Source organism: Gymnodraco acuticeps, unplaced genomic scaffold, assembly GCF_902827175.1.
Source record: "Gymnodraco acuticeps unplaced genomic scaffold, fGymAcu1.1, whole genome shotgun sequence".
Taxonomy (NCBI): domain Eukaryota; kingdom Metazoa; phylum Chordata; class Actinopteri; order Perciformes; family Bathydraconidae; genus Gymnodraco; species Gymnodraco acuticeps.
The window spans coordinates 1,456,534-1,474,416 of record NW_022992216.1 but is presented as its reverse complement, the minus strand read 5'-3'; the positions used below and the strand labels follow the sequence as shown (position 1 = coordinate 1,474,416).

The window sequence follows — 17,883 nt, the reverse complement described above, 5'->3', positions numbered from 1 at the left end:
CAGCACCTGTGCTGGATGCATCCCAGAAAGACTAAACAAACTCCCTGTACTGAAATATCTAGCAGCTATCTTCCTGTAAAAACTTTTTTATATCTCTGTTTTTGTACAGATTCAAGAAAACTGAATGTATTGTGTTAATAAGGGGTCTTTGGAGATGGACTTGACTAAGCCAGGCCAGCTGATTTCCCTGTTCTCAGTTTTTTGTGCTAGTGGAACTAATGCTACCCTCATTGTTTCTTGTCAGTAAGTTGGCTTCATATTTCAGGGTCGTACGGTCATGGAAAACCTGGAAAAGTCATGGAAATTCAAAATGCAAATTCCAGGCCCTGGAAAAGTTATGGAAAACAATATTTTTCCCAAAGTTTTGGAAAAAGTCATGGAAATGTAACTAAAGTTGCGTCAAATATTATTTACATTTTATCTAATTGCCAAAATAATCTGCGGTCGCGAGCTGTTACGGGCCGTCCACACTACAGCTTCGACAGCTTCAAAAACGGTTTCCAACGCGTCTGCCCATTCACTTTGAATGGGGTGACATCACGTTGCCTCGCTTTTCGCCGAAACTGAATTGTGGGTAACATAGCGGTCCGTCTCCGACGTCTCCGGCGTCAGAAGTTGAACATCTTCAGTAGCCAGCGCCAGCCAATCAAATCCCGTTTCTGAAAATCTGACAGCTCAAGCCCTAGCCAATCAAACCGCGTCTAAGCTGGGAGAGATATCCCGCCGTTCATTTCTATATTTCAAAAAAGATGGAGGAGAAACTAATTATCGCCGTAAGCAAATCACCCGGTTTTTGTATGACCAGACCCTCTTCACCTACCGGGATACAAACCGGAGGAACCAGGCATGGAGGGAGGTGGCAGAGACAGTGGGTGAAACTGGTAGGTTTTCGCCTGTTTGGGGAGTTTATATATATATATATTGCTTGCATAAAATCCCCGGGGTTTTTTGCTTTGTATGTCGGGGGCGGGAGATTCATGTGATTGGTTGTTGGTCGCATTGCTCAAATAAAATCCCCAAGCTTCAGACACGCCCAGATCTGTTCTATCTATAGATAGAAACAATTACAAGTACGAATCGGCTGACCGTCAGGGGAGTCTCAAAAAACCCACACACGAATGCACAGCGATCCGTGCACAGAAAGCGGTTTGTGTTTGCAGGTTCAGAGGTTTTAAACGGAAAACAAATATGTGACGATCAAAAATACATATATAAAACCTTTTTTTTCTGTATTTGGATTTTATTTACATGTATATGAAACGGAACACATTTGCGTGTGCATTGAAAAACACAAGTGTGGATCCGGAAATACAAGTTTGAATCCTTTTGCGGATCATGAAATACAAGTGTGAATACTTCTGTGTGCATATGTATATTATGAGACTGTTCTGAGCCCATACAATTAGGACTCGCCGTTTTGAAGACACATAGAATCTTTGGACATTCAAGAGTGGGGTTTTTATGTTGTAGGCAAAACGGGAAAATCTAGTAGGCTTGTGTTACCTTATGGCATTTGAAAAAAAATGTATTTTGTGATAAGGGAACCAGAAGTGGTAAAATGCTAACTCATTTCTGCATTTTAGGACTCCATATATGGAGAAAGGAGCACAAATGCAGTGCATTGAATTCACTTAAGCTGCTATGACTGTTTGTTTAATCCAATTCTCCTCAATTCCCACAAGGCTCATTCGGCCCGTCTTCCCATGGAGCAGCACAGATGTTCAGTCCCTGCAGATGCTCTCATGTCAGCTTAGGACATTTCTTCAAATCTCCACATCTTTATAGACTAATTTCAATCAAACTCAAGATGTTTCCAGCTGTATTCATGTAAATCATGCAACACATTGTCATAAAAAAGGACTGACAGGTGAACAATGTGAGGGTCCAATCCACCAAGTTTGTGACTGACTGCATCCTCACTGTCTCCCACTACTGTTAATGATGTGGACATGAATAATTTGTGTGTGTGTGTGTGTGTGTGACAGTGAGAGAGAAAGAGAACTGGAAGAGTGTGTGTTGTGTTGTCAGCTGGGTGTGTGTTAACTGATGACAGTGATGAGGGTTACACCCAAGGCATGAATAATGCAGAGGACCGTATGAGTAAGAAAAACAGAGTCAGTGTGTGTTTGTGGAAGAGAGAGATTGAGAGATGGATGGTAATTGGGTGAAAGGAAAAGAGAGTAACTCCACTTAGGGATTTAATATAGAGTTGAGGGACTTACAGTAAAACACACAAAGAAACAGAATGATTACATCCTTTACATTACTTTCTCTTCTTAACCTTATTTTGTCCCCTCCACCTTCATCATCCTCCATTCTCCTGTCTCTCCCTCTCTGAAGGCTGGCAGGATATCTGAAGAGTCTGTATGTTTCAGATACTCGCCGTCTGTTTAGAAACAAACTTCAGCGCTCTGCCTTCTGTTAACCACTTCCACACTTCCCACTGTCACTTCCTCTCGTTAAAACTCTTCAATAAATCAAAAATATGTGGTAATGTATCATCCTTTTTTATAGCCATGTTCAACACTGACTGAATACACGATTTTCAATCAATAACACATGCCGCAATTACCCCTGTCTGAATCACAATTACAGCTCTCATTACACCTCTTCATTAAACAGAAGCTGACAAGTTTTTATTTACCAATAGTCATGGGACAAATAATTAGTGAATCAAGAGAAGTTGTATGCAGATCTTTTAACAATTTCAAAATGTACAGCGCTTATCATTACCCCATAATTGGAAACACTTGGTACTTAGACAAATGTTATATATTTATGGATTCCAGTTTTTTTTACCCAATATTTTTGAAATGTCAAAGCAATTCAACTTGAATTTTTTTTGTGCTTAAGATACATTCTTGAGTTCTCCCTACTTATAGTCAATAGAGGTGCAGCTTAGGCCACAAGTGAAATTTTTCCCGAAAGCGAAACACGCCCCCAAACTGCTTTAGTTATGCCTTCACTTGCTTGCACATACAGTAAAGTACTGTATTCAAATTATATAGGGAAGATATATCTTGAATATATATCTAATGTTATATTTGTTATCTCATTATCTAAGGAGCTAGAGCAAAACAAAAACAAAAGCAGAAGAATAGATGCTGATAGTGTGTGTGTGTGTCGTGTGTGTGTGTGTGGTGTGTAATGTGTGTGTGTGTGTGTGTGTGTGGATGTGTGTGTGTGTGTGTGTGTGTGTGTGGTGTGTGTGTGTGTGTGTGTGGGATGTGTGTGTGTGTGTGTGTGGGTGTGTGTGTGTGTGGTGTGTGTGTGTGTGTGTGTGAGCGAGCGAGTGAGTCTGTGAGAGAGCGTGTAGTTACTGAGGGATTCCAGGACAGGGAAAAGGAAAGAAGAGAGATTTCAAAGTAATATCTTTCTCAGTGTGAGATGGTCCGCTGCTCAAATATCATTTCCTGCACACTGCTAAAATGGTGTTGCTTAGAGACATATTGACTGGGGTTGCTAGGATACCATTTTAATTGGTTGGTGTGTGAAGCTGAGGCAGGGTTGTGGGGATTTTCAGGAGTAGCGGGGCCAGCCAGCCAACATTTCAAAACACATCAAACCTCTGCTATCCAACCAGAGAGTTGTGAAATCAAGGAAACCCCACTGAAAAAAACATCAACCTCCCAAAGCGGACTTCTTCTTCAACATAAACAACAACCATTCATTTCTATGGCAAAAGCATAGATCAAACCAATTGCAAGCAAGCAATATACATTCTAATACTGGTAATAGGCAGCTCAGGAAACCTCTAGAGAGCCCACCTTAGTGGGTGTTGTACTGCCAGAAGCTTTTTGAAGAACCATTGAAAGATGTGCTCTATCAGAAACCGCTCACAAGCTACATGCAAGAAATTACAATCTATACTATTCCTCTCTTCATTTTAGTATTTCAAATAAGCACAAGTGGGATGTGCCAATAATATTTAGATAGCACATTCCAAATGTACATTTCAATAGTTTTTACTGCAATTTGAGACAGGGGACTATTAACATGTAACAGCTTAGTAGGAATACTGTATTTTTAATAGCAGAGCAGAGACCATGCCTGGACATTTTCTGCAAAAGCACAAGGCACAGTGACAACACTACCCACAGTCTAACCTGGTTAATGGACCACATTTGACCATTTAGTTTCTATGCCACTGGAGTGTCAGGTATTAAATCAAAGCAAGAACCTACAACTCTGTACCAGAGATTTTAGGAGCAGTGTTGTCTGAAGTTAAGTCACGGAGTAGACATGGCAACATTGGAAAAAGGGTCAGGCAGAACAATATAATGTAAAAATGAAAGGTGAATGCTGTGAGTTCGAGTTACCACATTGAGCTTAAAGAGATAGTGTGTGGGATTTAGCATCCTAGCATTGGGGCTGCAACCAACTGCATATTCTTCCCCTCACCCTAAGGCTCTCCGTCGGGTTTAATCATCACAACCAATAGGATCCTTATTGCAGAGTTCTCAGGCAACCCAAGTAACAACAGTCATAGTCGTGTACTCACCCACCAACGTGGCACCATCTGAGGAGGTGGAGAAGTTCTATGAGGACCTTGCAACAGCAGTCCGAGATGTCCCAGCGCACAACTTTCGGCAATCCTGGGTGACTTCAACGCAAGGCTTGGACCAAAGGACGCACCCTACCCATACCACGACCCTCTACCAACCGCAATGGTGCATAACCTCATGGCCCTTCTCATGGAACACGAGCTACTGGCAGCGAACACCATGTTCCGGAAAATAACAGGCAAGAGATGGACCTTCCAAGTTCGAGCCACAGGTATGCTACGTCAGTTGGACTACATACTTGTGAGGCAAAAGTGGAGGAACTCCATCCTGAATGCTGAACCGTACAGCACGTTCAGCTCTGTGGGCTCTGATCACCGCGTGGTCTCCATTAGGGTGCGACTGAGCCTCAGGGTCCCCAAGCCAAGCCCCAAGATCCGGCATGACTGGAAGGCATTCATAACCGACCCTGGCCTTCAAACCAGGTATAGGAAGCCCAGCAGCGAATACAGGAGATTCGTTGTTGCAAACGAGGAGGCGACCAGGCTATGTGTGCCCGTGCTGGACAGAGCCAGAACCTCCCTACGGTCCAGACATCCGGAGGTTGTAGTGGCACGGGGTAGGGTGGAGGAAGCACGCCTCAACTTTGAGCGTGAACCAACCTTGGAGAGACGTGGGGTACTGAACGAAGCCAAATAGTTTCTCTTCAGTACCGACGACAGCATCAACGGGGAGGAACTGATGGAGTGTGTGCGAAGAGTGCAGGCAGTGCAAGGTGAAAGGCAATATGGGGAGGCCTGGAGGGTCATAAATGAGATGACTGGGCGGAAGAGGACTAAGGAGGGACAGGTTGAGGGACACAGCCCCGAGGAGAGGGTGACGACCTGGTTCAACCACTTCCAAAGCCTGCTGGGCACAATAGCGGATGGAGCTGAGGAAAGTATACCAGCATTCCTTCAGAACCTGCCCATCAACGATGGTCCCTTCACAGCCAGTGAGCTTCCAGGGCGAAGTCCACAGTGAGAGAGGGCAAAAGTTGCTGGGGCCGGATGGCATACCCCCAGAGGTCCTAAAGTACTGTGATCTCGATGACCTCATCCTAGACTTTTGCAACCTCGCTCTACTGCACAACATGCAGCCTGATATATGGTCTCTCTCCAACATTATCCTGGTGCCTAAAGCTGGAGACCTCTCAAAGCCAGACAACTACCGAGGCATCAGCCTGACATGTATCACCGCAAAGGTTTACAACCGGATGATACTGAACAGGATACGGCACGCCATCGACCCTCACCTGAGGGAGAACCAGAATGGCTTTCGAGAGGGGAGAACCACCGCAGCCCAGATCTTGGCACTAAGGAGAATGATCGAGGAGGTGAAAAAGGATAACCTGACTGCTGTACTGTGCTTTATCGACTTCAAAAAGGCATTTGACTCGATCCACAGAAGCACAATGGTGAAGATCCTTGAGGCCTACGTTGTCCCTCCCAACCTACTCCGGGCAATAGAGACCATGTATGCAGGAACAAGGGCCAGGGTGGTGACCCCAGATGGCAACAGCGAGGAGTTTGACATCCTGGCTGGGGTAATGCAAGGGGACACCCTCGCCCCCTTCCTCTTCATCATGGTCTTGGATTATGCACTCAGGAAGGCCATCAGTGGACGGGAGCAGGATCTTGGCTTCACTCCTAACACCAAGGAGGGTCGAGACGACACCCCACAGTAGTCCTGACAGACCTGGACTATGCGGACGACATCAGCCTGCTCTCCGACAGCGTGGAGCAAGCACAGGAACTCCTGAACAGAGTGGAGTCAGAGTTTGCCAAGGTTTGGCCTTAGGCTAAACGCCAAGAAAAACTGAGGTTACCACCTATAACATCTTACCAGAACATCCACCTCTGACAACAACAGAAGGCACTGTGCTTAAAGAAGTCAAGGACTTCTAGTACCTGGGCTCATGGTCAACTCAACCGAGCAAGATCTTAAGGTGAGGAAGGCACTTGCACGGAGGGCCCTGAACGGCATGACCAGTGTATGGAACTCCAACCTCCCCCGTCAAATCAAACTCAGCTTCTTCTATGCAACGGTAGAGTCTGTTCTCCTCTATGGCAGTGAATGCTGGACCCTGAAGCCAACCCTGCAAAAGTCTCTTGATGGATGCTACACCAGAATGTTGCGAGCAGTACTTAACATCAGCAAGAGTGTACATGAAACCAACAAGATCCTGTACGAGGGAATACCAAGAGTGAGCGAGAAAATTGCAGCCAGGAGAATGAGACTAGCAGGACATTGCCAAAGGCATCAAGAGCTGCCAGCCGGCAAATTGGTGCTGTGGGAAACCAACATACGTGCATCGGTCACGAGGACGTCCCGCACAAACATACCGTGGACGTACTCAAGAATGACGTAGGAGCCACAAAGTACCAATGAACTGGCCAGATGTATGGAGAACCGGGATGACTGGAAGCAACGATGGAGGGCTCGTCTGAGGACAACCTAGAGAGAGACCCTTCCTTTTATGCAGGGGTGCCGTTTGCCGACAGGCAAGGCAGGCAACTGGTTGAGGCCCCAGACCAGAAAGGGGCCCCCAAAGAAGGTGAAATTGGTCCACAGCAACGACAACATTAAACCCCCTTGAATTTACTGCAATGACACGTCGGGAACCCCCATAAGGGGTCCCTATGCATAGCTCACCGTCAAAAGCTGCTTCAACATTTCAGTTTTGCAATCTGCCTGGGGCCCCCAGATTGTCTTGCAGCGCCACTGCTTTTATGAGACGAGCTGCCAAGTGCTAAGCCATTGTAACAGAGTGATATCTTTCAAGATCTTTACTGGATCAGAGGCCAACCTGACCATAACAGTACTTTAGGAGTATTGAAACTGCAATGTGAGCCTGCGTTACTGCAGTTTTATAAATGTGCCAAATATGGTGGTAGCCTCCAGGTAATGAAAAACGTGGAAGACCTTCTCAAAAGTAAGAAAAGTGGAGGTTAATGGAATGCTAATTCCATATCTGCTAATATTTCAAGTCTAAATTCTGCACACCAAACCTTTAAAGTCAGGGGATAAGGTGTATTGTGAGCTTTAATGGTTTGGTATTTAACCCGTGAATGTTGTCATAGGTCAAGCTGGGGGAGGATCTTTCTATGGAGTTATTTATTTTCACACCTAAATATGGTGCAAGGAAAAGGGCTCTATTCTTCTCAACAGTGGATCATATGATCTCTTACATTCCCTCTCCCACTCGTCATCATCAATGGTCAGCTTGCAACGCCTTCTGAATGTCTCATGCTTGACACTTTAACACTTGTAATGGCACATTGGAAAGGCATTATTTAGACTAAACAACACTACAAGCGTAATTATAAGAATCCAATCAGTAATCTTGATTGGACGTTGTACAAGAAGGAGGGAGCTATTTCAGTATATCAGTGTCGCATTATGCAGTTACCCATCATTACAGATTGATGGATGCTGTAAAGGGCAGAGGCCAGTTTGTTAGAGTGAATCAAATCAATGAAAGTCCCTGCTGTGGCCTTATTGAAATGACTGAAGACAGATGCCTGACAAATAGCAACACTGATTGCTTGTGTGTACACTATAAAATGTAGGAGTATTAGTATAGTTGATTATCTGACCATCACGCCATCCTCTTCACTGTTCCGGTATCCCTGCCCAGGCAGCATCCTAAACGCACCATTATGTTTAGGAACATTAAGACTGTGAGTGCACCGGCCCTATCCGACCTGATAGCTACCCACATGGCCTCGGGTCCCTCCGACTCCACGGTGGACGGCCTGGTAGCCCACTACAACACTGCCCTATCCCTCAGTCTCAACTTTCTCGCCCCCATTAAAACCCGGACTGTTTCCTTCACCCGCCCTGCCCCCTGGTTCACCACTGAACTCCGCCGTTTGAAGGCCTCTGGTTGCCAGCTGGAGAGGCTCTCCAAAAAAACTGGCCTCACAGTCCACCTCCTGGCCTTTCGTGAGCATATCAAAACGTATAAGGAAGCTCTCTCCCATGCCAAGACTCACTACTACTCCCGTCTCATTGGTGCTCAGAAAAGCAACCCCAGAAGACTGTTCTCCACCATCAACCGCCTACTACGGCCCCCTGACGCCCCCCAGCCCTCAGGGGCTCCCGATCTGTGCTCCAAATTCCTCGACTTCTTCCAGGCGAAAGTCGAGGCCATCCATCAGCAGCTCCTGGTGACTGGCCCTTCCCCCCCTATCTGCACCTCAGCCACCTGGTAACGCACCCCAAGCGCCGCTCCTCTCCCACTCCAACCTCTCCTCCTTCTCCCCTGTGGATGCTCTCCAAGTGGCCAAACTGGTCAGCTCGGCCAAGACCTCCACCTGCTCCCTGGACCCCATGCCCACAGCCCTGGTCAAGGACTGCCTACCCACCCTCTGTCCCTACATGGTGGTCATCATCAACGCTTCTCTGGCTCCTGGTATAGTCCCCACCAGCTTCAAAATGGCCTCAGTCACCCCCATACTCAAAAAACCTGGCCTGGACCCCGACGACCTCCAGAACCACCGGCCGATCTCCAACCTTCCCTTCCTCAGCAAAACTCTGGAAAGAGTGGTCACTGGCCAACTCCATCTGTACATGTCCAACCATGAGCTCTATGAGCCCTTCCAATCCGGCTTCAGACAGCAACACAGCACTGAGACCGCCCTCATCAAGATCACCAACGATCTCCTCATTGCTGCTGACTCTGGCCGCCTCAGCATCCTCATCCTCCTGGACCTCTCTGCAGCATTTGACACCATCTCTCACAACATCCTCCTCACCCGCCTCTCAGACCTCCTAGGTGTCACTGGCACAGCGCTGTCCTGGTTGACATCCTACCTCCACAACAGGAAACAGTTTGTCTCCATCAGCGGCTCAAACTCACCCCCGGCCCCAGTGCACCACGGTGTACCCCAGGGCTCTGTGCTTGGCCCCCTCTTGTTCACCATTTACATGCTCCCCCTCGGCCAGATCATCCGACATCATGCACTCAATTTCCACTGCTATGCTGATGATACCCAACTGTATCTCAGCACCACTCCATCCTCCCAGCTCCCCCCTCAGTCTCTCATAAACTGCCTGCATGACATCAAAACATGGATGTCTTCCAACTATCTTAAGCTGAACAGCAATAAAACAGAGCTCATGGTTGTGTGGCAACCCAAGGCCCTGCTCCAGAAGGTTGGTGACTTCGTCTCGAGGTTGACGGCTGCTCCATCTCCCCATCTCCTGAAGCCCGCAACCTGGGTGTCATCCTCGACTCCACCCTTTCCTTCCATTCCCACGTCAAATCTGTGACCAAATCGGCCTTTTACCACCTGAGGAACATTGCCAGACTCCGACCGTCACTCTCGGAGTCGGTTGCCGAAACCCTAGTGCATGCGTTTGTCACCACCCGCTTGGACTACTGCAATGGTGTCCTGTTCGGGGTTCCCAACAAAACCCCGGACAGGCTCCAGTATGTCCACAACTGTGCTGCTAGGGTACTCACGCACACAAAGCCGTGGCAGCACATCACTCCCACCCTCATCCACCTACACTGGTTGCCGGTCAAGTCCCGCATATCCTACAAAGTCCTCCTCCTTACCTACAAGTCCCTCCATGCCCTTGCCCCCCCAGTACCTATCGGACATCCTTCACCCACATGCCCCGCCCCGGAACCTGCGGTCCTCAGACTCTGGCCTGCTTACCACCCCACCGCACCAAACTGCGAACCTTCGGGGACAGAGCCTTCAGTGTGGCAGCCCACACCCTCTGGAACGCTCTCCCTGCGGAGATTCGCAACATCCCCAGTCCGCACACTTGACGCCTTCAAAAGGGCCCTCAAGTCTCATCTGTTTGCCAAGGCTTTCGGCCCCTAAATCGATCTGTTGTTTTGTCTGTCTGACTTTTGTTTTGTTATGTTTGTTTTTGCCCTATTACTTGTAAAGCGACCTTGGGTCCCTTGAAAGGCGCTATATAAATCCAAGCTATTATTATTATTATTATTATTATTATTTGTTTTGCCATTTCGATTTTGAAAAAAATAATTCCAGGAGTGTTACATCTGCTTCATATCCAGTAGTTGTTGTTTTTAAGAACTATAAGTGATTTGTTTGTGAAATTCATTAGTCAAATACAAAGAAAAATGCTGTAAGGTCCCTAAAACTCCATCTGACTGACATTATCAGCCTACAGTACATCCTTGTCACCTCTAGCCTTCCACTAAGCTCCTTTATCTCCATCTGAGACACTGAAGATGGAATAATTTCCCCTAACTAGACCAACCTCTATAATCACTGATTACCACCTACAACCCTCTGTAATCAGCCGCCGCCATCTTATGACAAAGACTCTCTGCAGATGCGTAGGTGGATAATAATGAGGAGATGTGTTGTTAACCTTAAGAAAATGAAGAGAAGTTCATGAGATCTGAAACAGCCCTGTACACTCTACACGCACTGACATGCTTAGTGACCCTACAGACACTTATTCCTAGTGGATAACATTTTATAAATTGAATAAAAAAACACCAGCCATCTCCACACTTAGACATGCTTCAAGTCTTTTTGCAGCTCTGTGTGTTGCCTGTGTAAGCCATTTAAAATGAGGGTTTTGCCGATGTGCAAAATAGATAAAATAACAATATTGAACCTTGGAGGTGATACGTTGAGAGCTCTTTCATTGATCTTCACACAAAACCAGGCAGATCAGCACATGCACGCGTACTTATTCCTGCTGCCTTGAACTCACATTCACAGAAACACACATCTGAGATAGATGGACACTTTTCACACACAAGCATACACACTACTGTAGCTAATCACCGGTGTGTGCTCGGGAGCCAGCGGAGAGAGACAGTGTATCTCCTCCCGGGTCAGTGATCTGTGTGAATTATAGATCACAGCTTTTCTATCCCAGGTTTTGTAGCCGGACCCATGGGACACACTCAGGAGATGGAGACAGTATGATAGACAATTACAGTAGACTAGAGGACAGAGAGGCAGACAGTTGAAGAAAGAAAGAAACTTTGGAGCAAATGTTTTAAACAGAAGCTACATTTTCAAGCAGGTAAACGCACACAGTACATTTGAATCAGTCAACTGTGGTTTGGATTTTCTGCCGATGCTGCATTCCTTCCAAAACCGGATCAACTATACCAGGCAAAATGTCCCAGAGTACAGTATCAGCTGTTAAGGCCTTGAGTCCTACTTTATTAAAGTGGCAATGCTCTTTGGAATGCAAGTGTGATGTTGGTTTTAAAAGGTAAATAAAATTGCCTGAACTCTCCCCCAGATTGCCCAACTTTAAAAATAGACTGCAGGCCCATAGGCACATTTATATTCTTGTTCAAATTATTTCCTGCTGAATCCTTCAAGTTATGTGGGTTGCAATTTTTCTGGGGAGCACAAATCGTGATTTAACTGTACAGTAAATGTTTCTTTATAGTTCATACTTAAATTAAAGTGATTTGCATTTATGTTTCTCCATTTTCGTAAATCTTGTTTGCAGGGCTAGTCTGATTTATCTGGCCTCAGTGGCACCATAACGTTCATTCAAATGTAATCTAATAGGACTCCAGGTGCATAAGCAGTGAAGCTTTAAAAATATATGGTCTGCACTCATGCACATAAATAATCACACTAAATAATTTCAGGTTTCTAGAAAAAAGACAAATGGTGGTGCATTAAGTTGAACACATGCATCAATATATAAGTATTGCTAGAATTACACCTAAGGTGAATTCTTTAGTTTATTTTAATGTTTTAAATGTTCCACACACATCAGTCCTGATGTAGAGAAATAAATCAGCATGCTCAATATGCTAAATAAATGACAGGCTATATCAATAATCTATCAGCATTTCCTTATTTAATGACTAAGTGCCTATAATGGATTATAATACATTTGTAATCTCTTTGACAAAACTGAAAACATTCCTATTTGTAATTTCGAATCATATAGACATGTATCTCTCTTTGGAAATTGAATGTCAGCATGGTAGTCATTAGTGAGTCGTCAGGTTAACATGACAACAAAAATGGTGCCAAAATGCTAGATTTTATAATCACAGTGATTTATCTTGGTTGTATCACAAAATAATGTGGTTGCTGTTGTCAAGACACACATTAGAAGATGAGAATGTGCCTGTAGCTAGGCCTTTGTGTGTTTGCATGTGTAATGTTTGTGTGTGCACACATGTATGTCATTGCCATTGACTATTGTTCAATGACTATAAGTAAATGATGTCCTTTGTGGCTCTGCGTCTCATGGGATGCTTTAGTCGGCACTTTAATTGTCTCTGAATCACTGCACTGTGATTTCTGATAGTCTGGTCACGACTGACTGACTTTGCTCTCTGGAGTACTATGTAGTCAATTATGGCCTGGCGTCTGACATAGAGGTTTAGTTTATTGTAATCTTCAAAAGTGAAATATTACAGTAAAGCTCCAACGTCTATTTGATTGTTGATAAACCCCGCCCCCATTTGTCACTTTGCTACACCTTCAAGCTAAACATTTTCGGACAGAAAATGTAACAGTGATAAGTGTCGCAGGTTAACTACTTAAATACATAGGCTACACATATTTTAAACATATTGTTCATAGATTTCAGACATCGGGAAAAACTAGGCTTTTTATTTTTAGCCATTGACCATCATCTATTCACCTTAAATAGCATCTGTCACTAGCCTCCTTCATCACCTGTAGCAAGCTAATTAAGCTAGTCAGGTCAAATTCAAACGTTGACTCGCATCATACTGTACATACATTCTTATCAAACAAAAAAGAGAAACAATAGTACATTTCTTAAAGATGAGGACTAACTGCTGTTTTAGTAGAACGTTCCTAAATCCAACAAAGAGAAGGTAAGAACAGAGATAGCATTAGGCGCTTTCACACTGCGGTACTTTTCCCACAAAGGTTCATGTGAACTTAGTTCATGTGAACTCTTTAGTTCGCATGAACTAAGTACAGATCGCGTTCACACTGGAAAAAGTCCCTGGGGGTGGATTAGGCAAATTAAGCCGCTGACGTCACTTGTTCTTCTTCTGCTTTGGGTTTACTGGCAGGCCGCAAACCACTTCACGGCGTATACTGCCGCCCAAAGTCCCCGGCCGGAAGTCCCCGGAGTTGGGGACTGGCTTCAGTAGAAGCTGCTGGGACTCCCAGCAGCTTCTACTGAAGCCTTCCGAGTAAATTGCCAGAACGCCGACACCTCCTCATCTCCACCGCTCCCATGTTTTATTTTGTGTTGCCATAAATTAGTCTCTCTGCGTTTCTGCGCTGGGCTAATGCTAATAATGCTAATGCGAGGATAATAAAATGGCGGCTTCACAAAACTTGTTGGGAGTTTTGCGGGGCGTGGTTTGCAATCCTTCCAGCCAATCAGAAATATAGCTCTTTTCTCACAAGAGAGCCGCTCGAAAGTCCCTGCTCTCTAGCAGGGACTTTCGAGGGGGTAAAAAGGTTCACATGAACTAATTTTAGTACCGGCTCTTTTTGGTGTAAACGCGATAAAAGAGTTCACATGAACTAAGTTCACATGAACCTTTGTGGGAAAAGTACCCCAGTGTGAAAGCGCCTATTAGCATACACTAGATTTTAAAGGCTATATCTACACATTGAATGCGAAAGTTGTAAATGTATGGTATTATTGTTAGTCTAAAAAAAAGTGATGTTATTAATTTGTTGACTGTTTTTAACATAGTGTTACTTCAGAGGCAGTGTGGGTAGGCCTACTAAACTTGTTAGCCGGACATGCTAACAGTTGCAGCTTACTGTAACCTAGAGAGCAAACAAACACATTGTTTAATTCACTCTTTATAATATTGCTCTATGGTTTTTTATTTTTGAAAAGCCTTAAACTATTGTCCAAACTATTATTAATTCTGCTTTGTACACCCTTATTCACACAGTTTCAAAATAAGCAGACATTCAAAGCTTGAAAGGCCTGCTGTGTGTATTGTTAGGGTTGCTTAGCTATAATTGGATAGTTGTACGGAGGAGGTGTTTTTATTGAACAGTTAAATCCGTGAATAATTAAAAGGTGGCAGTGATAAGGTCATCAGAGTTAAGGCAGGTGCTCCAGTCTTATCTGCTACAGTTAATTCGTTTGACAGCACCCCATTTTCACACTATCAGCAGTGCAGCTCTGAAACGCTTTGAAGTTATCTCTTTTTTCATTTTTCAATTTGAAAATTCTTGCTACGGTTAAAAAACTTCTATCTGCACATATTAAAAGGTCCTGAATAGATGGGAACTGCCCGTTTTTCTGACGGGACATTATTCCAAATCCTCAATAGTATGTTGAATGTCCCATGTCTATGACTGCCCGTTTTTCATACAAGAGATGTCCATTGTTCTGAAAATACACACAATCCATGCAATAAACTAAGAAGGCTAATAATTACGCAGAATGACTCTATAATATTATAACAAAGGTATGACCCACTATACTCTGCCTCTGATTGGCTAGTAATTGTTGTCTTTGTTGGGAAACCAATCACAGGGAGAGTTAGATTGGTCATTCATTTATCATAGTCGTAAAAAATTAAAACATTGCACTAGGGATGTTCAATTACCTAATTTGGCAGAATAATTAGCCTTTAGCTTTTGTTTGTGGCAAAAACTGTGTATTTTGAAGCAATGGGACTTTTTTTGAATAATAGGTTTTCTGACCAAAAATAAATGTGTTGTTTGGAAAATGCCATGGCAACATATAGATTTTCCCTCAAGGTTTCATTGTAGCGTTTGGAACAATTCAACAGGTCTATGAAAATGATTGTTAACCCATAGATCAATACGTATCTTGCCTATCGTTGTGTAAGCTGTCTATGCGAATCAGTGTTGCTTGGAGTAGTGATTGAGCCTCACACCTTAAGATGTAATTGATTTACAGGCTTCTATTATCATAATGCTAAAGAGAAGGTGGACGACATTTCAGTCTGGCCTTTTGTTAATCCTGCTGGTACAGTCAAACCAATCAATTCTCTAAAGGCCAGAATTTAAGCTCGGACTTAAATATTAATATTAAATGTTTTTTTTTGTTTTTTTTTGTTTTTTAAATGAATGCCAAACTCCTACAGTGAATAAGGAGGAGGCAGAAGAAAAGATTGAGCGAAAGAAGGGAGAAGGAACAATCCCTCTTTACCTTGACAAGCCCTTGAACCGTAAAATGGAGGCAAAGAAGGAACTCAGAGAGATTTGTGCAGGAAAATAGTGAAGAAAGAGGATATGGTGCATTTTTTTTTATATAAACCAAACTTGTTATGGTCACTTGGCTCTTTAACGGTTGACAGAATGACTCACTTTTAGTTTCAAATGATATGTACAAATGACATAAATAATCATACATTTTCTTCTCTTTTGTTTACCCAGGTATATGAGAGAGGAACCAACGTGGAGCAGTTTGTGACCCGTTTCCTGCTGAAGGAATCAGCCAATCAGATTCAGTCTCTCCTGAGCTCTGTGGAGAGTGCTGTGGACGCTATTGATGAGCAGCACAGCCAATCAGGGTCAGCCAATGAGAGTTGCACTGTGTGTATGTTGATGACTGTACACATGTATCGTGGCATTATCTGTAAAACTCAGATAGTCAGCAGTCAAAGTGAAAACCAGGCAGCGTTTCAAGCACAAATAGTTTCTGATTAAAACGTCTGTCGCTTCCACAAACACTCACAGTCTGGCACACCGAGGCGCAAGCACACACACAAAAACAATCAGAACAATCAGCCTCTGATTTTCTTCACAATCATAGGAAAGAAAAACAACATTTAATCTTTTTTCACTCCCATTTTCATATTTTTCATCCCCTGTGGATCCTACTGAACTGTCGTAATTATTTCAATATTACTTTTTCCTTCACCCTTCCGTCTTATCATTTTAATAAATATTTTGTTCCACCTCTGTCTGTTTTTGCAGTCATCAACCTGCCAAGGTGAGCCCACGGATGTCAGAGAGGCGCAACGAAAACACCGTCCCTGACTATCCCCCGAACAACAGAGTCACTGCCAGGGAGGCTGTCAGGACCGTCAGCACTGCTTCAGGTGACACACACATACACACGCACACCTATCCCTACTCTCCACCTCAATCAGCCACCTGCACAGCTTTAATGCAGCTCTCCTACAGCATAAAGGGCAGCACGGATAAACTGGTGGAGGGAACAGGGTTAAGAGAGTAATAGAGATGAGGAGGGGGTAGTAAAGGAACATTTCTAAGGTGAGGGGACGAGATATAAAAAGAAATGAAGCAAAGGAAGGGAAGGTAGAGAGTTGGCTTTGTCGTAAAGTGTTAAAGTAAAACTTGTAAGTGTAGATGAGGCCAGTCAGCACTTAACACTTCAATCTGCTATGTAGTGCTGTTTTTTTATTGAGTGTGTGTGTGGTACAGTTCCTAAAACAGACACAAATTGATTGAAGCTGGTAATTCCCTTTGAGCAAGTGCTGGACACTCATTATTCTTTGCTTCTCGCTCTGTAAACTTCTCTCTCTCTCTCTCTTCCTCCACCAGCTGGTGGTTAACACTGCAACGTGCGCTCGCCTCAACACTTAGCGCCCACTCCAACAAATTGCTTGCTGTAGAAATGACACTTCAAAACTTCTCGAGATATGGCTTCCCTTTATTGCAACACAAACTTAACTTAAGAAGATTCAAACAAAAATATTCAAACACAGTTGAGTCAAGGCGTGGGGAGATCTAAACTTTCACTCCTCAGATGTTGTTATTCACAAGTGACAGTTAAAGGTGTTCAGACAACTCAAAATCACTCACGGGCAAGCTGTGGTTAACATGATAAATGACATTATCTGTCTACATATTTCCATATAGGTGCCAACATCTTACTAAAGTTAAAGTACATGACACCAAAATGACTTATTTCAGATTCATACATATTGAAATACTGGATTATGATTATGAGATAATTTGAACTACTTTATATACTGCTACTGGGTATATTTACCCATACTTATATGACAATATGTTTACAGTATTTCCAAGTTGATTTATATTTTGTATTAGCGAATAATCTAAATCTTTAAAGGCACTTAAACTGTCAGATGAATCTAGAAGAGTACAAAGTAAAATGTTGGCTTACAAAATGTAGAGGAGTAGAAGTACAAAGAGGCATAACATTAAATAATCATGGTAAATGAGTTTGTAGGGGTGTTCATAGATATGTTTCAATGCAAGAAACAACATTCACTAAATCCTTCACATAATGACAGCTTTTCCTTTGCACCATTCAATCAACTTGTAATGATGTCAATTGAACTGAATTGCTCTGTAAGTAGAAATCACTCTAGCTTGAGAAAGAATCAATATACAATTGGTTGACTATTACTGTCAATAGTGTTCCTTGCAATACTTAAAATAAATAG

At 43.7% G+C, this 17,883-nt stretch overlaps 1 protein-coding gene across 2 annotated transcripts in view; it reads left to right on the top strand.

The window, feature by feature from the left end:
* Positions 1-17,883, top strand: part of necab2 (N-terminal EF-hand calcium binding protein 2) — a 196,551-nt gene that overhangs the window by 79,174 nt on the left and 99,494 nt on the right. For both annotated transcript variants that reach the window (XM_034205911.1, XM_034205910.1), the window contains exons 6-7: positions 15,881-16,017; positions 16,424-16,548. In XM_034205911.1, coding sequence (XP_034061802.1) covers positions 15,881-16,017; positions 16,424-16,548 — 262 coding nt within the window. The remainder of the gene's footprint in view (positions 1-15,880; positions 16,018-16,423; positions 16,549-17,883) is intronic.